Raw genomic sequence first — 24,495 nt, forward strand, 5'->3', positions numbered from 1 at the left:
TCTCCTGGGATCTCCAAGTGAGACACAACAGGGTTGAAATTAGGTCAGTGAGTAACCCTTCAATGGCCTCTAACTGTTCAAGTGTAAGGAAGAATCACATGACTCTCACTTTGAGTCAAAAGCTAGAAATGATTGGGGCGCTTGAGTGACTCAATTGGTTAAGGGTCCGATTTTTTATTGCAACTCAGGTCACGATCTCACAGTTTGTGAGATCAAGCCTTACATCAAGCTCTGCGCTAACAGCGTGGAGTTTGCTTGGGATTCTCTGTCTCCCCCTGTCTCTGCCCCTCCCCCACTTGCATGCACACACTCTCTCTCTGTTAAAATAAATAAACTTAAAAAAAAAAGCTACAAATGATTAAGCTTAGTGAGGAAGGCATGTTGAAAGCTGAGATAGGCCAAAAGCTAGACTTCTTGAGCAAGGTAGCCAAATCCAGCTTTTCCAAAGGAAAAGTTCCCAGAGGAAACTAAAAGTGCTAGTCCAGTGAACACATGAATGATAAGAACACGAAAAAGCCTTATTGCTGATGCAGAGAAAGTTTTAGTAGTCTGGATGGAAGATCAGAGCAGCCATAACATTCCCTTAAGCCAAAGCCTAGTCCAGAGCAAGGCCCTGACTCTCTTCAATTCTATGAAGCCTGAGGGAGGTAAGGAAGCTGCAGAAGAAAAATTTGAAGCTAAGCAGAGGTTGGTTCATGAGGTTTAGGGAAAGAAGCCATCTTCAGAACATAGAAGTGCAAGGTGAAGTAGCAAGTGCTGATGTGGAAGCTCTAGCAAGTTATCTGGAAGATCTAGCTCAAATAATTAATGAAGGTGGTTACACTAGACAACAGTGTAGTCAATTTTCAGTGTAGACAAAATGGCTTCATACTGGAAGAAGATGCCATCTAGGATTTTAATAGTTAAAGAAGAGAACTCAGTGCCTGGATTCAAAGGATAGGCTGACTCTTTTATTAGGAGCTAATGTGGCCAGTGTCTTTAAGTTGAAGCCAGTGCTAATTTACCATTCTGAAAGTCCTAAGGCCCTTAAGAATTATGCTCAGTCTACTCTGCATATGCTCCATAAATGGAGTAACAAAGTCTGGATGACAGCACATCTGTTTATAAACGTGGTTTACTGAATATTTTAAGCCTACTGTTGAGACCTCTTACAAAAAAAGATTTCTTTCAAAAGATTACTGCTCACTGAAAATGCACCTGGTCATCCAAAAGCTTCGATGGAGATGTACTGTGAAATTAATGTTTTCATACCTGCTCACAACTACATCCATTCTTCAGCCTGTGGATTAAGGAGTAATTTTGACTTTCAGGTCTTTTTTTTTTTTTTTTTTTTTTTTTTTTTTAAGTTTATTTAAGCAATCACTATGTGATCATATGGCGGTTCTAATTTTAATTTCTTTAAAAATTAAAAAAAAATTAATGTTTTTATTTATTTTTGAGACAGAGACAGAGCATGATCAGGGGAGGGTCAGAGAGAGAGGGAGACATAGAATCTGAAGCAGGCTCCAGGCTCCGAGCTGTCAGCACAGAGCCCGATGTGGGGCTGGAACTCACAAACTGTGAGATCATGTCCTGAGCCAAAGTTGGATGCTTAACTGACTGAGCCACCCAGGTGCCCCTTTTAAAAAATTTTTTTTTATGTTGATTTATTTTTAAGAGAGAGAGACAGAGTGTGAGTAGGGTTGAGGCAGAAAGAGAAGGAGACCGAGACAGAATTCGAAGCAGGCTCCAGGCTCTGAGCTGTCAGCCAGAGCCCCTGCGGTGCTCAAACTCACAAAGTGTGAGATCATGACCTGAGCCGAAGTTGGATGCTTAACCTACTGACCCACCCAGGTGCCCCTCTAATTTTAATTTCTTGAGCAGCCACCATAAGGCTGTACTGTGTTTTCCTTTGTGGCTGTACTGGTTTACATACTCACCAACAGTGTACAAGGGTTCAGTTTTCTCTACATTCTTCCCAGCATTTGTTTCTTGTCTTTTTGATAATAGCAATTGTACCAGGTGTGAGGTGATATCTCATTGTGGTTTTGATTTGCATTTCCTTGATAATTAGTGATGTTAAGTACCTTCTCATGTACCTGTTGGCCATCTGTATGTCTTCTTTGGAAAAATGTTTACCCAGATCCTCTGCCCATTTTTTAATAAGATGTTTTTTGTTTTTTTGTTTTTTGTTTGCTATTGAGTTGTAGGACTTTTAAAATATATTTTAGGTATTAACCTCTGATCAGATATATGATTTGCAAATATTTTCTTCCAGTTGGTAGGTTGCCTTTTCATTTTGTTGATGGTTTCCTTTGCTGTGCAGAAGCTTGCCAGTTTGATGTAGACCCACTTGTTTATTTTTGCTTTTGTTGTCTTTGCTTTGATATCAAATCCCCCCCCCCCCAAAAAAAAAAATCATTGTCAAGACCAGTTTCAAAGAGTTTACCATCTATGTTTTCTTCTGGGAGTTTTATGGTTTCAAATCTTACATTCAAGTCTTTTCATTCTTTTCGAGTTGATTTTTGTGTATGGTGTAAGATAGGGGTCTGGTTTCATTCATTTGCATGTGGTTATCCAGTCTTCCCAGCACTATTTTCTGAAGAGACTATCCTTCCCTGGTTGAATATTCTTAGCTCCTTTGTCAAAATAACTGACCATATATGCATGAGTTTTTATTCCTGGATTCTCTATTCTGTTCCATTGATACATATGTCTGTTTTTATGCCAATACTATACTGTTTGATTATTAGTTTTGTAATATAGTGTGAAATCAGGAAGCATGATACCTCCAGCTTTGTTTTTCTTTCTTAAGATTTCTTTGGGTTTTTTTGTGTGTGTGTGTGTGGTTCCATATAAATTTTAGGATTGTGTGGGGTTTTGTGTGTGTGTGTGTGTGTGTGTGTGTGTGTAATATACCATTGGAGTTTTGATAGGGATTGCACTAAATCTCTAGATTGCTTTGTTAGTATAGACATCTTAACAATATTAATTCTTGTAATCCATGAGCACAGAATATCTTTCCATTTATTTGTGTTGTCTTCAGTTTCTTTCATCAGTGTCTTCCTGTTTTTAGAGTACAGGTCTCTCACCTCCTTGGTTAAATTTATTCCTAGATATTTTATTTTTGATTAAGTTTTCTTTCTGATAATTCATTGTTTGTGTATCCAAATGGAACTGATTTTCATATTGATTTTGTATCCTGCAATTCATTTATTTTAACCTTTTTTTTTTTCAGTAGGGTTTTAGGATTTTCTTTTTTTTTTTTTAAGTTTCTTTATTGAGAGAGAAAGAGAAAGAGAGATAGAGGACATTCAGGGGAGGGGCAGAGAGAAAGAGAGATTCCCAAGCAGGCTCCACACTGATAGTGGAGGTTTGAACCCATGAACCATGAGGTCGTGACCTGAGCCGAATTTAAGAGTTGGACGCTCAACTGACTGAGCCAACCAGGTGCCCCAGGATTTTCTGTATATAACATGTTATCTAAAAATAGGAAGTTTTGCTTCCTCCTTTCTGATTTGGATTCTCTCTTTTTTTTCTTGCCTAATTGCTTGTTCTGGCTAGGACTTCCTGTACTATGTTGAATAAAAGTGGTGAGTTTGGGCATCCTTGTCTTGTTCCTGATCTTAGAGGAGAAACTTTCAGGTTGGTTTGTTTGTCTATTTGTGGTTTTTTTGGATTTTGAATGTGATGTTAACTATAGCTTCTCATATTATACCCAGTTTGTTGAAAGGTGTTTGTTTTTTTTGTTTTTTTTTTTTACTATGAGTGGATGCTGATTTCTGTAGAATGTTTTTTCTGCAAATATTGAGATGATCATATGATTTTAATCTTTCATTTTGTGAATGAGGTGTATCAGATTGACTGATTTGCAGATATTGAACCATTTTTTCATCCCTGGAATAAATCCCACTTGATCATGGTGTATGATCCTTTTAATGTACTGTTGAATTCAGTTTGCTGATATTTTGTTGAGTATTTTTGCTTCTGTTGTTCATTAGAGATAGTGGCCTACACTTTTCTTGTAATGTCCTTGTCTGACTTTGATATAAGGCTAATCCTGGCCTTATAAAATGAATTTGGGAGTGTTTTTTCTCTCTTCAGTTTATTAGAAGAGTTTGAGAAAGATTGGCATTAATTCTTTAAATGTTGGGTAGAATTTGCCAACAGTGAAGCCATCTGGTTCTGGTTTTTTTTTTTTTTTTCTGTTCGAAAGTTGTGATTACTGATTCAATGTCTGTACTCATTATTGGTCTGTTCACATTTTCTGTTTTTCATGATTTAGCCTTAGTAGATTGTGTGTTTCTAGGAATTTATTCAATTCTTATAGGTTGTCTGATTTGTTGGCCTATAGTTGTTTGTAGTGCTCTCTTATGATCATTAGTATTTGTGTACTATCTGGTTGTAGTGTCTCCTCTTTCATTTTTAATTTGTTTAAGCCCTCTCTTGTTTTCTTTTCTTTCCTTTTTCTTTTTTTGAGTCTGGCTAAAGGCTTGCCTATTTTGTTTATTTTTCCCAAAATCCATCTCTTAGTTTCTTTCATCTTTTCTCTTGTCTTTTTAGTCTATATTTCACTTATTTCTGTTCTGATCTTTATTTCATTTCTTCTACTAACTATATACTTAGTTCTTTTTTCTAGTTTCTTCAGGTATAAAGTTAGGTTGCTTGAGAGCTTGAGTTGGTTGACTGACTGAGCCACCCAGGTGCCCCAATAACAACTTAACTTTTAATGCATACAAAAGCTGTGCTTTTTTACACTACTTTTCCTCCCACATTTTTATGTTTTTGATGTCAGAATTTACATCTTTTTACACAGTGTATTTATTACCAAATTATTTTAGTTATGTTTCTTACTTTTAATACTTTTGTCTTTTAATCTCCATACTAGAGTTAGAAGTGTTTTAATCGCCACTAATACAACACTAGGGTATTCTGAATTTGACTATATATTTACCCTTACCAGTGGGTTTTATACTCTCATATAAAATTAGTATTTTCTTGTTTCAGCTTAAAGAACTTCCTTTAACATTTCTTGTTAGGCTGGTCTATGGTTATGAACTCCTTCTGTTTTTGCTTGTCTGAGAACTCTTTTAGTTTGCTTTTAGTTTGCTGTGTAGAGTATTCTTGGTGAGCAGTTTGTTTTTTTCCCAGCACTTTGTATATATCATGCTACTTCCTGTAGTCTGCAAAGTTTCTGCTGAAAAATATACTGATAGATTCAGGGGGTTCCTTGTATGTAAGAAATTGTTTTTCTTTTGCTTTTTTAGATTCTTTATTTGTCTTTAACTTTAGACAATTCAACTATAATGTGTCTCAGTGTAGGTTTCTTTGCATTTATGTTATTTAGAACTCCCTGAGCTTCCTAAATCTAGATGTCTGTTTCTTTCTTCAGATTTGAGAAGTTTTCAGTTATTATTTCTCTGAATAAGCTTTCTGCTCCTTTCTCTTTCCTCTCCCTTTGGGACTTCTATAATGCATATCTTGATCTGTTTGTTGGTATCCCATAAATACCTTAAGTTTTCTTCATTCTTTTAATTTTTTTTTCTTTTTGCTCCTCTGATTGGATGAATTCCACTGCCCTGCCTTCTACTTTTCTGACCCTTTCTTCCACTTGATCCAATATGCTTTTGAACCTTTCCATTGAATTTTTTAGTTCTATTATCATATTTATTAGCTTTGTAGTTTCTGCTTGTTCCCTTTTTATATTTTCTATCTCTTTGTTGAAATTCTCACTTTGTTTATGTATCATTTACATAATGATGCATTTTTTTCCAAAATTTTATTTAAGTTCTAGTCAACATATAAGGTAATAATATTCTCAGGAGCAGAGTCTAGTGATTCATCACCTACATACAACACCGAGCACTCAACACAAGTACCGTCTCCAATACTCACCACCCATTCAGCCTGTTCCCCCGACCACTCCCCCCTTAAACCCTGTCTTTCCTCCATCACAGTTTCCCATGGTTTGCTTCCCTCTCTCTCTCTCTTTCTTTTTTTCCCCTTCCCACATGTTCATCTGTCCTGTCTCTAATTCCACATATGAGTGAAATCACACAGGTTTGTCCTTCTCTTCCTGACCCATTTTGCCCAGCACAATACACTCTAGCTCCATCCATATCATGGCAAATGGCAAGATTTCATTCCTTTTGATGACTAATAGTCTATTGCATATATGTACCACATCATCTTTATCCATTCATCAGTCGGTGGACATTTGAGCTCTTTCCATACTTTGGCTATTGTTGATAATGCTGCTATAAACATCAGGGTACATGTACCTCTTCAAATCTGTATTTTTGTATCCTTTGTGTAAATACCTAGTAGTGCAATTGCTGGATCGTAGGATATTTCTATTTTTAACTTTTTGAGGAACCTCCATACTGTGTTCTGGGGTGACTGCACCAGTTTGCATTCCCACCAAGAGTGCAAGAGCGTTCCCCTTTCTCTACATCCTTGCCAACACCTGTTGTTTCTTGTGTTGTTAATTCTGATAGGTATGAGGTGGTATCTCATTGTGGTTTTGATTTGTATTTCCCTGATGATGAGTGATGTTGAGCATCTTTCCATGCATCTGTTAGCCATCTGGATGTCTTCTTGGAAAAATGTCTGTGTCTTTTGCCCATTTCTTAACTGGATTATTTGTTTCTTGGGGGTTGAGTTTGATAAGTTCTTTATAGATTTTGGATACTAACCTTTTATCAGATATGTCATTTGCAAACATCTCCCATTTTGTAGGCTGCCTTTTAGTTTTCACTTTGTTTATCCCCTGACCTCTGTGACCATTCTTTTGAATCTCTATCAGGATATATCATTATTTCCATTTCATTAACATCTGTTTCTAGAGATTTATCTTGTTCATTTGTTTGGAACATAGTCCTGTTCATTCATTTTACTTGACTTTCTGTGTTGGTTTCTGTACATGAGATAAAGCAGTCACATCTCCCAGTCTGGATAGAGTGGTCTTGTGTAGGAGATGAACCTCATCAACCAGCTTGGTCTGAGCTTTTGATTGGCTCTGAAACCTTTGTGATTGTCTAAGCCTCCTTCTTTGTTCTTAGTGGCTCCCAGTAGTTGGGGGTATGCCAAGACTTATCAGTGTCCCAAAGGGGTGGGTTAGTTTAGCATCTAGATACAGCCTGATTGGAATTTGGACTCTTAGGCAGCATATGGCAAAGTCTATGTAATCCCTTTCTGGGGAGAAACTGGGAGAAGGATGTTTTCCCTGCTCCCTGTGAACTCCTGGACCCAGGTGTATAGCTACAGGGGGGTGCTCCTGCAGTCACTAAGAACTGCTTCTTTGTTTGCTACACTCCTGTGGGCCTCATAAATGCAAGTTCCATTGGTTATCAGAGACAGGTGATCTCAGGACCTGTCCTTCAGTCAGCAGCTACAAAAGCTGGGGCACCCAGATGTGTGTACAGGCTGCTTCCTAGAATATGCTGGTAACTTGGAATGGGCTAGATAGAGAAGACAGGGGAGGTGTCCATCAGCTTTCTTGTTTCTGAGGTATTGTAGCTAGCCCCCAGATGTATGCAGCTGGATACCTTCCAGGAGAAGACTATGAGATGGGTGTTTTTGCCTGCTCCTCTGTGCTGAGCCCTTTGGGGATAGCTGCAATGAGTTTTCATGCACCTGTTAATAACTGCTGCTTTGTTTGCTGTGGTCTTGTGGGACTCATGAATGTAAGCCTCATTGGCTTTCAGATCTGGGTGTTTTGGAGGCCCATCCCTCAAGTGGGAGTCTTAAAAGTTAGGGTGCTAAGTGTGGATCCAAACCCTCACTCTTCAGAGAAAAGTTGGGAGTTCCCTCCTGCTTATAGGGTGGTGTGCCAAGGGTGGGGTTTTTGGTTAGAATGTGTCTCAGCCTTTTCTGTCTGTCTCTGTGTAGATATTTTCTCATTTGCTTGATACGTAGGAATCAGTCAGCTAGTTTCTAGATTTCTTACAGTGGTAATTGCTTTGTGTGTAGTTGTACGTTTAGTGTTTCTGTGGGAGGAGGAGAATTCAAGGGCCTCGAATGTCACCATCTTGGTTGACTTACCTCCACATTTTCTAATTCTATATTCTATTTTAAAGTGCCTTCATTCTGGGGCACCTGGCGGGCTCAGTGGTAGAGCATGTGACACTTGATCTCAGGGTTGTGAGTTGAAGCCCCACGTTGGGCATAGAGATTATTTATAAATAAATAAATTAAAAATTTAAAAATAATAAAGTGCCTTTATTCTAAAATAGTTTAGGGTATTATGGAGGGTACTTTGATGAACACTGGGTGTTATATGTAAGTGAAGAATCACTAAATTCTACTCCTGAAACTAATATTACCCTATATGTTAACTAACTAGAATTTAAATAAAAACTTGAAATAAAAACAAAAACAGAAATAAAACAGTGTATTGTAGGTTGCAGGGTGTGTGTGTGTTTTGTTTTTGTGAGATTTTTTTCATTTTTTGAGATCAGTGTCTATTATCCTCATGTAGCTTATTTAAGATACTGTGATATTTGTTGTCACTGAAATTTGTGTTTCTAGGTGATGCATACTCAAATTTCTAAATAAGAGACTTATAAGAGATACATCCTGTGTATTTTTACCCTTTGTGTCATTTTGGAATAATTACTAAGTGCCTTTGTTATAGCAAAGAGAATTAAGTGAAAGCAACTTTACATTTTTTTTATTTAAAAATTTTTTAAGTTTATTTATTTCTTTTGAGAGAGAGAGAAAGAGCGAGCAAGGGAGGGGCACAGAGAGAAGGGGACAGAGGACCTGAAAGAGGCTCTGTCCTGACAGCAAAAAGCCCAATGCAGGGCTTGAACTCACAAACCATGAGATCATGACCTGTACTCAAGTTGGACGCTTGACTGACTGAGCCATCCAGGTGCCACAGCAACTTTACATTTTTAATGTTATTGTTTTGTGACTTGAAAACATTGGTAACATACCTTACAAATTTGTAAGGCTGATTTCTTTTGAATGCTATTTAGATAGTCAGGTTTGTTTTTTCCAGGTAGAATAAAGACTTGATCAGTGCCTCAACATAAAATATTGAGTTGTAGAAATGCAGTAAATACTTGATAAATGAATGAGACATTTAATCAGGAGAAGGGCTGTAGAAAATATTAATAATCTAAAAAATATAATGAAAAGTATGGGATTCAATAGTGAATACTAAGTACTGTAAATTATGGTTTGTTTTTAGGTGCTAGAGAATCATTACTCTCCGTCTCAGAGTGGACCCAACATTGTGAGTGATTGCAAAACAGATGCTGGCTGTTCTGTTGCAGTATCCACTCAAAGTGGGACTGATGAAAGAAATGATCAAAACAAATCTCATCAAAGTATGTTGAAGTAAGTTTTTGATTATACATTCCTTTTCAGTTGATGATACCTATTCGATGGTGTTTGGCTTAAAGGTAGGAATTGAACGCTTGAAAGGTAAAGGAATGAGCATTTCTTTGAGTCATAGAGGAGGAAGTGAGTATTTTCTGAAGTGCTTTTAACAATTCATTGCAAAATGTATTTCTTCCCTGTTGATCTAGCTTACATCTTCTGAGAAAGGAGCTAATTCTCCTGAGAGATTCTCTTATTATATTAATTGATTTCCTGTGTCAGAGGATGCTGAGTTAATCACTTCATCCATTTTTACATATGAAGCAGTGTATCTCTGAATAACAAGGTTGAGCCTTTAATAGCAGGAAGATTCCTTTGTGAGAATGGCAAGTGTAGATAAGTTGAAATTATTTCAATTATTTGAGTAAATAAAAATGGGGATGTTTAGTCATTCATTGAACAAACTTTTATTGAGCTTCTACTATGTACCAGACATGGTTAAAAAACAAAAGACTATAAATATTAAACCTAATGTTCCTTTTCAGTAAACTGAATCAATTCAAAGGAAGCTTTTTGTTTCTAAGAATGAATTATAATTTAGCTGCCTTATTTTTGTCAGTGGAATACCAACTGAAGCATTCAATCCTGAAACAAAGGAAACCAAAGATAAGATTATTTCTGTTACTGATGATACTGAAAAAGAATTTATAGATATTGATGAGGATCTTCTAGAGGTAGAAACATGTAACCAAGAGGAAATGGAAATACAGCTATCAGACCATGAAGGTAAGTTCATTAATCTTTTTATTTGGCTTTATTAATTTGAAGTTGGTGAATGATTATCTGGGATAACTTAGTCTTCTATCTAAATTAGTATGTTTATAATAGCTTAAAACCAAAAGTTAAAAGAGAGTATAATATTTATAAAATGTTGAACATATTAACTCAAAACCCGAATTTACAATTCTTGGGCCTTTTGCCTTGCTTATGTAGTTATCATGGGCCTCTTCATTTTGTGAACCAATTCTATGAGCCTTTCCTTGGCAGTCTTTGTTAAAACAGAAACTCTCAGAGCTTTAGCATGGCGTTAAGTATGCTTATCTGAGGTGTTTCAAGGCTCATCTGGGATTCACTTGAAGAGAGGTTATCTCCATGTGTTTTTAAAGAACATTTTATAAGGGGGTTAGAAAATATTTCTGCCATTATACATGTTTCCTGTAATATTTCTGAACCTTCTAAAAAGTAAACTGGTTTTTTTCAAATGGTCCCTTTTCTCTTCCTCCTTGTTTCCCTATAGAAGTTACCAAAGAGCCTATTGGAAATCTTAAAAGTTCCCATATTGCCATTTACACGCAGACTTTACCGCAGCATTTAGAAGAAGTAAGTCAATAAATAGTGGATAATGTTATTTAAATTATACTTATGTGTTTTTGTTTAATACATCCAAACAAGGCTACTATCTTTTTAAAAGTACATTGTGGGTTGTAGAGAATCACCAGGCATGCAGCATTTTTCTTTCACTGAAATCCTGTCATTCATAAGATGTCTAATAATTTCAGGCAATGAAAATTTTATTTCATAAACTGCTTAGCAAATTAAGAATAATGGAAGTGTTGTATATTCAAAATGTACAATTCAGCTGTAATATACAGTCTTTGCACTTATATCACTTTTATGTATTCTTTGTTTTCTCAAAACTCAGTGCACTGCATTTCCAGGTGGAACACAGACATTTCTAATTATTGAAAAATTTCCTTTAAAAATGCTTAGTTTTCCAAATGTACTTATTAATCATGTAGCGATGGGTGTATGTAATTTACAGTGTATTTGTAAGTGTAGTGTAAATAATTTGCACTGATATTATTTGTCTTTGTACTTTACTGTGCTCAGTGGCTCAGGGTGATGGGCCAAAGGCAGTTCACATGGTTAAAAATCTGATCAGAGCAGCATTGGCAGTTCATTTTAATGTGTGATTTCTCGCTTGCTTTTAGACTGTTGTTACTCCGGGCCAAGTGGTTAATGTGAAACTCCAGACACCTAAGAGAGTAATACCTATTTATTTGATCCCTTTTTTTTGGGTATTATTAATTTTAACAGCATTCCACAGGAGAGGTTCAGTGTCCAAGGGAAGAACCATTGGAGACATGTATGGAGAAAAAATCAACTGGACAGAAAGGGTAAGGGGGAAGAAAGTAAGGAAGTGATTATTACTGTCTTGTTTACCTCAGTAAAAGAGGCTCATTGCTCTTAAGGATTCATCTGGGATTCATTTGATGAAGAGGTTATTTTTCTCCTAATTTGCAATATATATTTTATAGTGATATTGTGTTCCTAGTGAAATTTAACTTCAATTTATAGCAATGGTAAATTCTGATCTTTAGTAGATGTTACAGACTTCTAAATCTTGGTAGAATGAAATAAATGATATCTAAAGTAGCTTTTGTTCTCCCATCACGATTAGCTTTATCAAAGTAAAATATAGCTGTAAATAGACCAGAGTTTGTTCAGCTGCTAATTAGGGAAACGCCTTGTCATACTGGTTCCATTTTTGTTGGATCAAATGAAGAACCATTATGAATCAATATGTGTGTATAATTGTTTACTGTTGTGGTATGATTACCTCACACTATAGGGCTATTCTGCTGGCTAGCATATAATTGCTTCAAGGAGAGCTAAAAGCAATTTTTGCCTGTTGCAGGTGGAACATTTCTTAATTTTTAGAATTTTTGAAGTTTTAGAATTTTAGAACTACCTTGGGTAAGAGAGGCAACATGATTAGATTTTCTTTCTCTTCTCAATATTCAAATTTTGTTCATTTCTGTGGACAGTTAGCCGAAAAGATATATTAAATGTGATGTGCCTTTACAAGTAATATAGATATTTCTACTAATAAAAAACTAGTCTTTACAGTTTCCAAATGTATTAGGGGCTTAGGAGTGTTTCTGAGCAAAATGTCTGCCTCTGCCAGAGGTAGAATTTGAGGTCCCAGCTAACCTCATTTTGCCTCATTTCAGACTCTTCTATTTCTCCTGGGCAGTCAACAGTGTTCAAATTATATGTTCAGCCATCCTGACATATTCTTTGCTTTTTATTTGAATCTGTTACTAATTGCTATGGAGACAAATGTAAACAGACTGTAATTATGAGCTAAGCATTATAGAGAGTTAGAGAATATTTAGACTCTTAGATGGCTGAGCATTAGATCACCTGTACCTTAGAAAATGTGAAGAATATCTTCCTAATCAATTACTAATCTTTAATTATAGTATGATCGAAACCTTTTCAAACCCTGAACACACCGCTACGTATTCATTTTGTGTAGATACAAGTTCAGAAATTTCTAGGTAAGAATTTCTGTATATTTATACCCTTTTGATATAATCATGTTTTACAAATAGATAAGAGAATGAAACAATGCCTACTGTGCTATTTTGAAATAATTACTAAATGTTTTGACTAAAAACAGTAAAATGAAAGCAACACGAAGCATTGAAAGAGGAATGTAGGTACACATTTCTGACACCTTTAAGTTTATTATTGAAAGATTTTCCTCTAGGGGCGCCTGGGTGGCTCAGTCGGTTAAGCGTGATTTCGGCTCAGGTCATGATCTTGTGGTTTGTGAGTTCGAGCCCCGCGTCGGGCTCTGTGCTGACAGCTCAGAGACTGGAGCCTGATTCAGATTCTGTGTCTCCCTCTCCCTCTCCCTCTGCCCCTCCCCTGCTCATGCTCTGTCTCTCTCTGCCTTTCAATAATAAATAAACGTTTAAAAAAAATAAAAAAAAAAAAGATTTTCCTCTAACAGTTGTGTTTCAAAGATATACAAGAACTATTCTAGGACAATCTTTTCTGGAAAAAAAGGTACAATTAACCCTTGGACAATATGGGTTTGAGTCACTCAAGTCCCATTACACGCAAAATTTTTTTGATGAATATAGTACAGTACTATAAATTTATTTTTCTTATGATTTTTTAAATATGAAATTTATTGTCAAATTGGTTTCCATACAACACCCAGTGCTCATCCCAACAGGTGCCCTCCTCAATGCCCATCACCCACCCTCCCACCCCCCATCAATCCTCAGTTTATTTTCAGTTTTTAAGAGTCTCTTATGGTTTGGCTCTCTCCCACTCTCCCTCTCTAACTTATTTTTTTTCCTTCCCCTCCCCCATGGTCTTCTATTAAGTTTCTCAGGATCCACATAAGAGTGAAAACATGCAGTATCTGTCTTTCTCTGTATGACTTATTTCACTTAGCATAACACTCTCCAGTTCCATCCACGTTGATACAAAAGGCCATATTTCATTCGTTCTCATTGCCAAGTAGTATTCCATTGTGTATATAAACCACAATTTCTTTATCCATTCAACAGTTGATGGACATTTAGGCTCTTTCTATTATTTGGCTATTGTTGAAAGTGCTGTTATAAACATTGGGGTACGAGTGCCCCTATGCATCAACACTCCTGTGTCCCTTGGGTAAATTCCTAGCAGTGCAATTGCTGGGTCGTAGGGTAGGTCTATTTTTAATTTTTTGAGGAACCTCCATACTGTTTTCTACAGCGGTTGCACCAGTTTGCATTCCCACCAGCAATGCAAGAGAGTTCCTGTTTCTCCACATCCTCTCCAGCATCTATAGTTTCCTGGTTTGTTCATTTTAGCCACTCTGACTGGTGTGAGGTGGTATCTCAGTGTGGTTTTGATTTGTATTTCCCTGATGAGGAGTGACATTGAGCATCTTCTCATGTGCCTGTTGGCCATCTGGATGTCTTCTTTAGAGAAGTGTCTATTCATGTTTTCTGCCCATTTCTTCACTGGATTGTTTGTTTTTCGGGTATGGAGTTTGGTGAGTTCTTTATAGATTTTGGATACTAGCCCTTTTTCCGATATGTCATTTGCAAATATCTTTTCCCATTCCATCGGTTGCCTTTTAGTTTTGTTGATTGTTTCCTTTGAAGTGCAGAAGCTTTTTATCTTCATGAGGTCCCAATAATTCATTTTTGCTTTTAATTCCCTTGCCTCTGGAGATGTGTTGGGTAAGAAGTTGCTGCGGCCAAGGTCAAAGAGGTTTTTGCCTGCTTTCTCCTCAAGGATTTTGATGGCTTCCTGTCTTACATTTAGGTCTTTCATCCATTTTGAGTTTATTTTTATGAATGGTGTAAGAAAGTGGCCCAGTTTCATTCTTCTGCATGTTGCTGTCCAGTTCTCCCAGCACCATTTGTCAAAGAGACGGTCTTTTTTCCATTGGATATTCTTTCCTGCTTTGTCAAAGATTAGTTGGCCATACTTGTGGGTCCAATTCTGGAGTCTCTATTCTATTCCCTTGGTCTATGTGTCTGTTTTTGTGCCAATACCATGCTGTCTTGATGATTACAGCTTTGTAGTAGAGGCTAAAGTCTGGGATTGTGATGCCTCCTGCTTTGGCTATTTGGGGTCTTTTGTGGTTCCATACAAATTTTAGGATTGCTTGTTCTAGCTTTGAGAAGAATGCTGGTGCAATTTTGATTGAGATTGCATTGAGTGTGTAGATAGCTTTGGGTAGTATTGACATTTTAACAATATTCTTCCAATCCATGAACACAGAATGTTTTTCCATTTCTTTGTATCTTCTTCAATTTCCTTCATAAGCTTTGTATAGTTTTCAGCATACAGATCTTTTACATCTTGGGCAGACCCATAATCAGTGAAGAAATTGAATCAGTTATCAAAAATCTCCCAACAGATAAGAGTCCAGGACCAGATGGCTTCCCTGGGGAATTCTACCAGACATTGAAAGCAGAGATAATACGTATCCTTCTCAAGCTGTTCCAAAAAATAGAAAGGGAAGGAAAACTTCCAGACTCATTCTATGAAGTCAGCATTACTTTGATTCCTAAATCAGACAGAGACCCAGCAAAAAAAGAGAACTACAGGCCAATATCCCTGTTGAAGATGGATGCAAAAATTCTCGATACAATACTAGCAAATCTAATTCGACAGCATATAAAAAGAATTATTCACCATGGTCAAGTGGGATTCATTCCTGGGCTGCAGGGCTGGTTCCACATTCACAAATCAGTCAATGTGATACATCACATTAATAAAAGAAAAGATAAGAACCATATGATCCTGTCAATCGATGCAGAAAAAGCATTTGACAAAATTCAGCATCCTTTCTTAATAAAAACCCTCGAGAAAGTCGGTATAGAAGGAACATACTTAAACATCATAAAAGCCATTTATGAAAAGCCCACAGCTAATACCATCCTCAATGGGGAAAAACTGAGAGCTTTCTCCCTGAGATCAGGAACACGACAGGGATGTCCACTCTCACCGCTGTTGTTTAACATAGTGTTGGAGGTTCTAGCATCAGCAATCAGACAACAAAAGGAAATCAAAGGCATCAAAATTGGCAAAGATGAAGTTAAGCTTTCACTTTTTGCAGATGAGATGATACTATACATGGAAAACCCGATAGACTCCACCAAAAGTCTGCTAGAACTGATACATGAATTGAGCAAAGTCGCAGGATACAACGTTAATGTACAGAAATCAGTTGCATTCTTAAACACTAATAATGAAGCAACAGAAAGACAAAGAAACTGATCCAATTCACAATTGCACCAAGAATTATGATTTTCTTAATAACATTGTCTTTTCTCTGGCTTACTTTATTTTAAGAATATAGTATGCAATACATATAACATACAAAGTATGTGTTAATTGACCATTTATGTAATTGGCAGGGTTTCTGGTCAACAGTAGTAGGCTATTAGTAGTTATGTTTCTAAGGAGTCAAGTTATATGTGGATTTTCAACTGCACAGGGGTTGTTGCTCCTACCCCCTTGTTGAAAGGTTAACTGTAGTGGATACATTACTTAAAGTTGCCTATGTTCATCCTCTAACAGATTTCTAATAGTGTATGAAATGCTTTTAATTCTCTCATAGAACAGATTCATCCAGTTCTGTCTTTTAAACTTCTTTTACAGAGACTGCAGTATGTTTTTAGTGCTTAGAAATCTTGCTGAATGGGGTAACATAGCATAGCCTTACTTTAGAAAACTTCGCTGTTACTAGAATTTATCTCTTTGCTACTTTTTGGAAACAAAGGCTAGTAAAGTTGTCTTAAAAAAAGCAAGTCAGTCGTAAAGCCTGTTTTTCATGAATTTTCCAAGTAAAGTTTTGTTATTGAGCTTATTAGTATTACGTTTGATAAAAGACAAATATTATTGCTGAAAGGGAATGAATGTGCACCCAAATAATCTAAATGCAACTTAATATGTTCTTTTCTTTTTAGAGACATGGTCAATTTATTTGGATATAATAGGCCTGCTCCCTTAGTTTATGAAATCAATTTCCTTAGAAAACATTTGAGTACCTGCTGTATTTAAGGAATCATCCCCACATATTTTATTTAAAAAAACCAAAAATTTATTTTGATCTTTAACTTTTATTCCTAAGTAAGCATTTTTTTGTTAGCATTTAATTATAAACTTTGGGATTTGTTTGGAAATGAAGTGTTTATAATACTGTCGTTTCACATTTAATGATGATAAAGAGGAGTTTGCTCTACTCATCTTAGAATTAAGCAATTTTTGTAACCCATATTTTCTCTAGTTTTAATTCCATTCTGGATCATTAAATTTAGTGACAAAAAATATTTCTGGTATAGCTAATCAGAATAATTGCACAGGTCTCAAACTCAGATGCATGCAGGGACCAGGAAACTAATAAATGTGTGAACTTTCCTGGATTGTAACACCATAGGGAAGGGACCGTGGCTGACTAGACATTATATCTCCCTTAATAAAACGGCATTCATACGAGTCACTGTGCTGATGACAAATGTGTCTGGTGGCTGAAGAGTACACAGTGATAGGTGTTAGGGTTTAAATTTCCTGAAAACTTCCAGAAAGCCTTAAAGTAGAAAGAAAAGGTGATCAAAATATTCAGATTGTAGACAACTAATTTGTTTTTTTTCTTGATTGTGTTTTTTATTTACACGCTTCCACACAGTGGCCAGATCTCTGCATTTAAAGATCCGTCTTCCTCAGTTCCACCTTTCATATCAAATGGAGTCAGTGTGTCTTCACAAACACCTATGCCAACACCACAGCAGACCCAGAGAAATGAACCCAGGGCTCAATTACCAGATTCTTCAGATTCTGTGAGGCAGATGCTCCAAGATGAAATGTTTAAGTTAGTTCAGGTAAGTACATATCCATATAAATAAGTAAATCGACATGTGTGATACACATGTAAGGGTTTGAAATATGAACAAACTGTTAGAAACTAGAAACGGACAAGTTGAAATTAAGTTGCAGGGTTTCTCTGCTTGGGCACTCAGTGCTCCTGTATTATTTTTTAATAATTGGAGGGAACCTGTATTTTTTTAACCTGTGGTGTTTCCCTACTGGTGTGTTTCATTAAGTACAAATTCTTCTGTTGGGCTTGAAGGACCCACAGCCAGTTTTTACCTTCCCTCTTTTCCCCTCATACTCTCACGGGTCCAGTGGTTCCCAGAGTGTGGTCCCTGGATCAGGAGCATCAGCATCACTTAGATGTTAGAAATACAAATTCTCAGGCCCCCATTCCAGTCCTGTTGAAATCAGAAGCTCTGGGATGGGGCTCAGCAAAGAGTGCTTTAAGTCCCCTAGGTGATTCTGAATCATGCTAAAGTTTGAGAACTAACACACTCACCTGTCCTCATTATAGCTGCTATTAATTTCCCTTGCCATTTAAGCCAGTGTTTGTGCTAGTGGTTCCTAGGCTTTTCTGCATCCTGAAATCACCTTGTCATCTTAAAAAATACTAATCCCCAGATAATCTGATTTTATTGCTGTGTGGTGTGGCGTGGCTGTGGGGATTTTTAAGTGCTTCTCAGGTGATTCTAATGTGCAGCAGAGTTTATCAACCACTGGTGCATGCCTTTGCCTTTCACCTAGTCAGCCTTTCTATGGAATTCTTCATTCTTCACCTGTTTGCTAATCTTTGCTTTTTTTTCCTACTGAAAACCTGGTCACAACACACTCATTTTAGGACTTCTTTAATTATCCTCATTTCATCCCATCAGATCACTACTTTATGGTCCCCGGGATGTTTATGTAAACTGCTTTATAGATAGTCCCAAGTCTCATTATGATTTTATATTTCCAGTTGACAGCTTCTTGAAAGCGGGGAGCTATTCTTTTCTTCCTTTAAAAAGAATCTCTCCCAGCTTAGCTTCCTGCTCAGCATTCATGGGTCTGACAGATAGTAAGACAAAAGTATGACTGTTGTGGGAGTGCTTGGGTGTGGCTCAGCCGGCTTAGCCGACTTTGGCTCAGGTCCTGATCTCACAGCTCTGTGAGTTTGAGCCCCATGTCATACTCTGTGCTGACAGCTCAGAGCCTGGAGCCTGCTCTAGATTCTGTGTCTCCATCTTTTCCTGCCCCTCTCCTGCTCATGCTCTGATTCTATCTCTCAAAAACAAACAAACAAACAAACAAACACTAAAAGTATGACTGTTGTGAAATACTCAGATGATTGTTGTTGATTCTTTAGATTCTTTTCATTATATTTTAAAATGTTTAAATTTTATTTTATTCTAGCTGCAACAGATCAACTTCATGAGCCTAATGCAAATAGTAGGATCATCCTTTGCCAACCTCCCAGATATACATCAACTTCTACAGCAGTCTCAGCCTGTTCGTTTGGTGGGAAGCCAAGTATCAAACCCCACAAGAGGGAGTAGTGATGTTGATGACACCAGTAGAAATTTTAAGGAGAAATCTTTTATTAAGCCACAGTCCATGGGAGAGTATACCAGAGAGGCTGGTGAGAAGAGTCCACACTGCCATAAAGGAATTGTGCAGGACGATCAAAATAGTAATGGAAATGTGCAGGTAATACATTTAAAAATGTCATTAAAAATGGTTCTAATAGTTCAGTTGTTGGCTTTTTGTGATTTGAGCAAATAACTTTTTAGCACTTATTACATTCCACCCCCTTCAAAACACATTGAACATCATTAACAAAATAAGACGTTTGTAATATATTCTAAACTTACATAATAGTTTTTTTTCTCTTCTAGAATATACCACATGGGAGTATTCCTTTATGTGAGTCAGAAGGCCCACCTCAGAATACAGGATTAACTCCAGCATCTCAAAGCTTACCAACTCCTGCACTGTCTTCAGCTCCTGCTGGAAGTACTGCCCTCTACCTTTTGTCCCCATCTTCTGCCATTCTGAAGACACCTAGACTAATCCCAGCTGCAAAAACCTTCAGGCCTGGTGATGGTTTTCCTTTGCTTCAGTTTCAGCCTAAGCATGAATTTAAGCCCCTTTCCTTCCATACAGGAAGAGCCCCACAAGTTCCCTTCAGGCCCCCGCCACAGCCCAGAGAGGCTTGGGGATTATCTGATTCCTTCCAGCCTCCATTGCTACAGAAAGCAATGCACATGACTTCAGTGCCCCATCTGAATTTGAGCCAGTATAATACTGAAGCCACAAAAAAAGCAATGGAGCAGAAGAAATGGGCAGAATCTGTAATTACAGAAATCCCTAAGCGTGTGAACGTGGATCAGTGTGTTGGACATGAAAATTTGACATCTCAACAGGACTCTTCAGTGTTTATAAAACCAGAAAAACTACTTGATGTTAAGCCAGGGTCCCTTGAAATATGGCCTCAGAATTCCTTCGGACTTCCATTATTGCACCTGCAACTTAAGCCTCCTTATATATTTTCCTCTGCCTCAACAGCATCAGTAGCAATTCCCTCAATACCTATGAGAACTGTAGCAGAAGAAAGAAAATACCCAAGGCTTTCATTACTTCATTCATGCCTATCCCCGGAAAATACGGTAATGATTGTGGCAGAGTTATGCAAAAGCAGTCCTGCATTTTTCATACCATAAATCCTATACGTGCAATTACACTAAATTCCTTTTTTTTTTTTTTTAATTTTTAAATTTTATTTAAATCCAAGTTAACATATAGTGTAGTAATGATTTCAGGAGTAGAATTTAGTGATTCATCACTTACATGTGACACCCAGTGCTCATCCCAACAAGTGTCCTTAATGCCCCTTGTCCATTTAGCCCATCCCCCCACCCAACACCTCAGTTTGTTCTCTGTATTGAAGAGTCTCTTATGGCTTTCCACATTTCTTTTTTAAAAATAATGCTTCTAAAAATTTTTAAATAAAACTAATGCTTCTGTTATTGGAAATAACATAAAAATCCAGTTTAAAATGGTAATTAGGTATTTTAAAGCTTTTGGATCTGTCTTGTATACCAATACTAGAATTTGTCAGACTTTTTCATAGGTATTTCTTCTGCTCAGACAAGAAATAAGTAAAATAAAATGATCGGTATTCTTGTTCATATGGGTAAAGGTATGTGTGTTTGTGTGTGTGTGTGTGTGTGTGTGTGTCTAGAGAAAGGGAGAGCACACGTACAAGTGTGCACACATATATTATTTAACATTCCTAGTAATTGTGATATGATTGCCTTCAAATCTGTTACAGTTTAAAATTGTTACATAGACCCAGGTCTGTAAGTAGTTGTACATAATGGTGTGTTTTTAAAGTAGTTAAGAGGTTGAATGTTTATAAACCCACAAAATCCCCTTTAAAGTTGTAAGCTTTAGTTTATGAAATTCAAATTGTTTACCCTCTAATTTTTTAAGTCAGTAGTACTGTCTTAGGAAGGTAATTGAAATTCTCTGGTACACTTTTAATTTTAAGATTTGAAGATAGTACTGGGAAAAGAAATGGTCACTCTTTAGAAGTACTTATCATGCCGCCTGTTTTTCTGAACATATTATGAACAAAAAGGATTAAAGGTACAGAAAAGTAGACATTTTGAGGGGGATTTAAAGAAATGTTTTTTATTAGAACAGTATAATGAACCAAGTTCTATCATCTGACATCAATATTTGTCAACACACTGTTAATCTATCCCATCCATAACCTCTACTTGTCCGTATCCTCCCTGTTCCAAAGAATTTTAAGTCAAATGATAGACATTATGGATTTTATTTATAAGATTTTTAACATAGAATAGAAATTAAGAAGGTGAGGACTTCCAGCTTAGCTTCTGAAGTAGGAGGACCCAGCTGGAATTTCTAGCACTCTAAACTTATTTATTCTTTAAGCTCTAGTTACTCATTTTACAAGTCCAAATCAATTTGTTATCTTTGACATGTTCTGTCTCTCACATTTTAATTTAAACAAAGGTTTTTCTCAAAAATTTTTAATGTATTACATAATTGAGGTTTATAACTTTAAATTATTATGCTTTATTTCTTATAGTACAAAAACCCACAACTTATTCCCCTTGAGAACCTCATTGCATTCAAACAAAGCCAAGAGAAACTAGCACCTAATTTATTTGAACAAGGCGATTTTGGACACCTTCGGCTTCTAAAGGTCAAAATAGAACCATCTGAAGTGAGACAAGGAAAGGACAGTAAAAAAAGGCAAGTTTTAAGTGGAATTTTATTTGAGACTATCACTTATCTGCAAATTTATTATTAGTTGAAAAAATATAGTTAGAAAAGTGAAAGTTATCTGGTTCAACCTCCCAGCCTGTACACAATTGAATATTCTATTTTCATATCAAGTGTCATGCATTTGAACACGTCTTGTGATGAGGAAAATTCCTATATTGTGACAGATAAATACTGTTATTTTTTCCATTTTATTAAGGAATTCCTTACTGGATTTCTTTTTTTTTTTTTTTTTTTTAATGTTTTTAACGTTTATTTATTATTGAAAGATAGAGTCAGAGTGTGAGCAGGGGAGGGGCAGAGGGAGAGGGAGAGGGAGACACAGAATCTGAAGCAGGCTCCAGGCTCTGAGCTGTCAGCACAGAGCCCGACACGGAGCTCGAACTCACAAACCACGAGATCATGACCTGAGCTGAAGTTGGAGGCTTAACTGACTGAGCCACCCAGGCGCCCCCTTACTGGATTTCTGAGGCGAGAAGATTCTTTTACATTTTTCTGTAACATGAGCAGTTTTATTTTGTAGGATAAACATTTGGCGTCTCATGCAATATTCCATGTACTATCTAATACACTGAAGTAATATTGTTATTCATCTTACCATATCCTCCAGATTCTTACATAAGGAGCAGGGGGGTAAGTGATGTGACTTGTTTCAGGACACTAAGAAACATGCATGTAAAAAAGCAAGGCTGTGACTTCTAATAAAGAACATTTATAATGTTTTATTCATAATGGGTATTCAAAAATGTATTGACTGGTAGGTTATTACTGAGTCCAGAAAATATTTTTAAAATTTCACATTTATCAGACCCTAAAATCTGATACCAGTGCCCTTTTTCCAGAAATAGTTCCTTCCTTCCATCTTTTTCAGGTATTCCCTCTTCAAAGTAAGTCTTCTTCTTGACTTTTTTGGGCCTTCTTTCCTCCTTGTTGGGATTTCAAGGTCACTTAAGTGTGCTTAACTTCTTCAAAAGGGTCAGTGGAGGTATCCCATAGGGCTTCTGAGGTCAGCTTAGAGTCTGCAGAAAAGAGAGTTTGAAAATTACCTAAAAGGTATGACTCTGACCTGAGATTCTAGAAAAAGTTCAGTAGTTGAGGAACTAGAAACAGCTTTCGTGTGTCCCTGACATTTGCTTATATTTGCTTGTGTTCTAGCAGAGTATCCTGATAATTTAATTATATACCATTGAAAATAATTTATTGACATAATTTTGATAACTGTCTCCCTGTATAGCATGATATAAGTAAAAAACTGATGTTACTAAAATAGTAAAAACATATTTTATGCTATTTAACAGACAAAGACGACGAGCTGAGAAAGAGCTGCAAGAAAAAATATCAGAGAAGCTAAGGAGAAAACCAAGTGTGGCTTTCCAACCAGACAGTTCCATTGTTAATGATAATGATTCAGAAATAGTTATGAAATCCAAGGTACAGAAAAACTGCTATACTTTCTTCCCTGCTTTGCATGTACACAGAGTTTGGAATGTCTCTGTGGCTTATCTAGTCTTTTGATTGCCGAAGCTTCTGATTGTGACTAGGAGAATCTTTACTTCATTTAAGATGTGAAGCAGATACATAAACCTTGCTGCATCCCTTCATGGAACAGTGGACATACAGTTGCAAATGTGAAAAGCAAGTTGGTGGTAAATCAAAAACTATAGTGTAGAGCATCTGCCGGTGTGACTTTCTTATATTTAATCACTCCTTGCTTTTTTCTGTGATCTCTTAATGCATACCATATATGTTCTTTGGGTTGCTCCTAATACAGTTTAATCTCTTTTAGATGCCTCCAGCATTTTCCACACATAGGTTTGTTATGTAACCTATATATTTAAGTCAGATCTTTTCAAACATTCCTTCTAACTTTGATGACTGTTTACTTATTTTTGCAACAAATTAAATAAACATGAACAGTTTTGTTTATAAGGATTTTTTAAAAGCACGCTTCACTAAGTCCTCAAGAGCATGTGGGGAGGCACTTAGTAAAAATGTTGACTTCCTGAGCAGTTTTGATACGGTGGGTGACTATATGAGTGTTAAAACTGCTCTGCAGTAGAGAACATTGCAGTTTAGTAACTGCATTAAATTAGTAATGTTCTTTTTTATTGTTTGACTTGTGAGTTTTGTGAACTCCTTCGTAGAGTTACTTTGATAGAGTAAATAAATATTTCTAGGATAGGATTCAAATCTATACCTAAAAATTCAACAATTCTCTTAGCTATTGAATGTTTGCTTCCCCCCACCCCCGCTGCCCCCCAAATAATGAATGTCTTTGAGTTACAAGATTGATCATTTGGGTATTCATTTAGGAGCAACAAGAACATGGTGGTTCCCAGCCTTTGGATGATTTTGACATTCCTTTTGGTATGTATAAGCACGATTAATGTAGTATCTCAGTTCAAAGTTAAAATCAGCTTTCTAGAATTATGTGTATAAAAATGAGACAATTATTTTCAGTTTATCTTTGACAAGATTGTGTGTGTGTGTATGTGTGTGTGCGCGTTGTGTTTTGATGTGTTATCCGGTAGAGCAGTGGTTGACAAACTGTGGCCCACAGGCCAGATCCAGACCATGCCTGTTTTGTAAATCAAGTTTTATTGAAACACAGCCATGCCTATTTATTTACACATTGTGACAGATTTTGCACTGCAGCAAGGTTCACTTGCTGCAAGAGGAGCCACACAGAACGCAAAGCCGAAATATTTATTATCTGGCCCT

General features: G+C 36.6%; 1 protein-coding gene across 6 annotated transcripts in view; it reads left to right on the forward strand.

Moving 5' to 3' along the window:
• The window catches only part of CPLANE1 (ciliogenesis and planar polarity effector 1), a 139,910-nt gene that overhangs the window by 60,610 nt on the left and 54,805 nt on the right, over nt 1-24,495 (forward strand). For 5 of the 6 annotated variants that reach the window (XM_042951784.1, XM_042951815.1, XM_042951823.1 and 2 more), the window contains exons 27-37: nt 9,176-9,324; nt 9,926-10,092; nt 10,604-10,686; nt 11,404-11,483; nt 12,573-12,650; nt 17,300-17,492; nt 18,874-19,167; nt 19,356-20,126; nt 21,578-21,744; nt 23,073-23,205; nt 24,087-24,141. In XM_042951784.1, coding sequence (XP_042807718.1) covers nt 9,176-9,324; nt 9,926-10,092; nt 10,604-10,686; nt 11,404-11,483; nt 12,573-12,650; nt 17,300-17,492; nt 18,874-19,167; nt 19,356-20,126; nt 21,578-21,744; nt 23,073-23,205; nt 24,087-24,141 — 2,170 coding nt within the window. The remainder of the gene's footprint in view (nt 1-9,175; nt 9,325-9,925; nt 10,093-10,603; nt 10,687-11,403; nt 11,484-12,572; nt 12,651-17,299; nt 17,493-18,873; nt 19,168-19,355; nt 20,127-21,577; nt 21,745-23,072; nt 23,206-24,086; nt 24,142-24,495) is intronic. The other variant, XM_042951807.1, reaches the window with a different exon arrangement.

This window comes from Panthera leo, chromosome A1 (assembly GCF_018350215.1).
Source record: "Panthera leo isolate Ple1 chromosome A1, P.leo_Ple1_pat1.1, whole genome shotgun sequence".
NCBI classification, from domain to species: Eukaryota; Metazoa; Chordata; class Mammalia; order Carnivora; family Felidae; genus Panthera; species Panthera leo.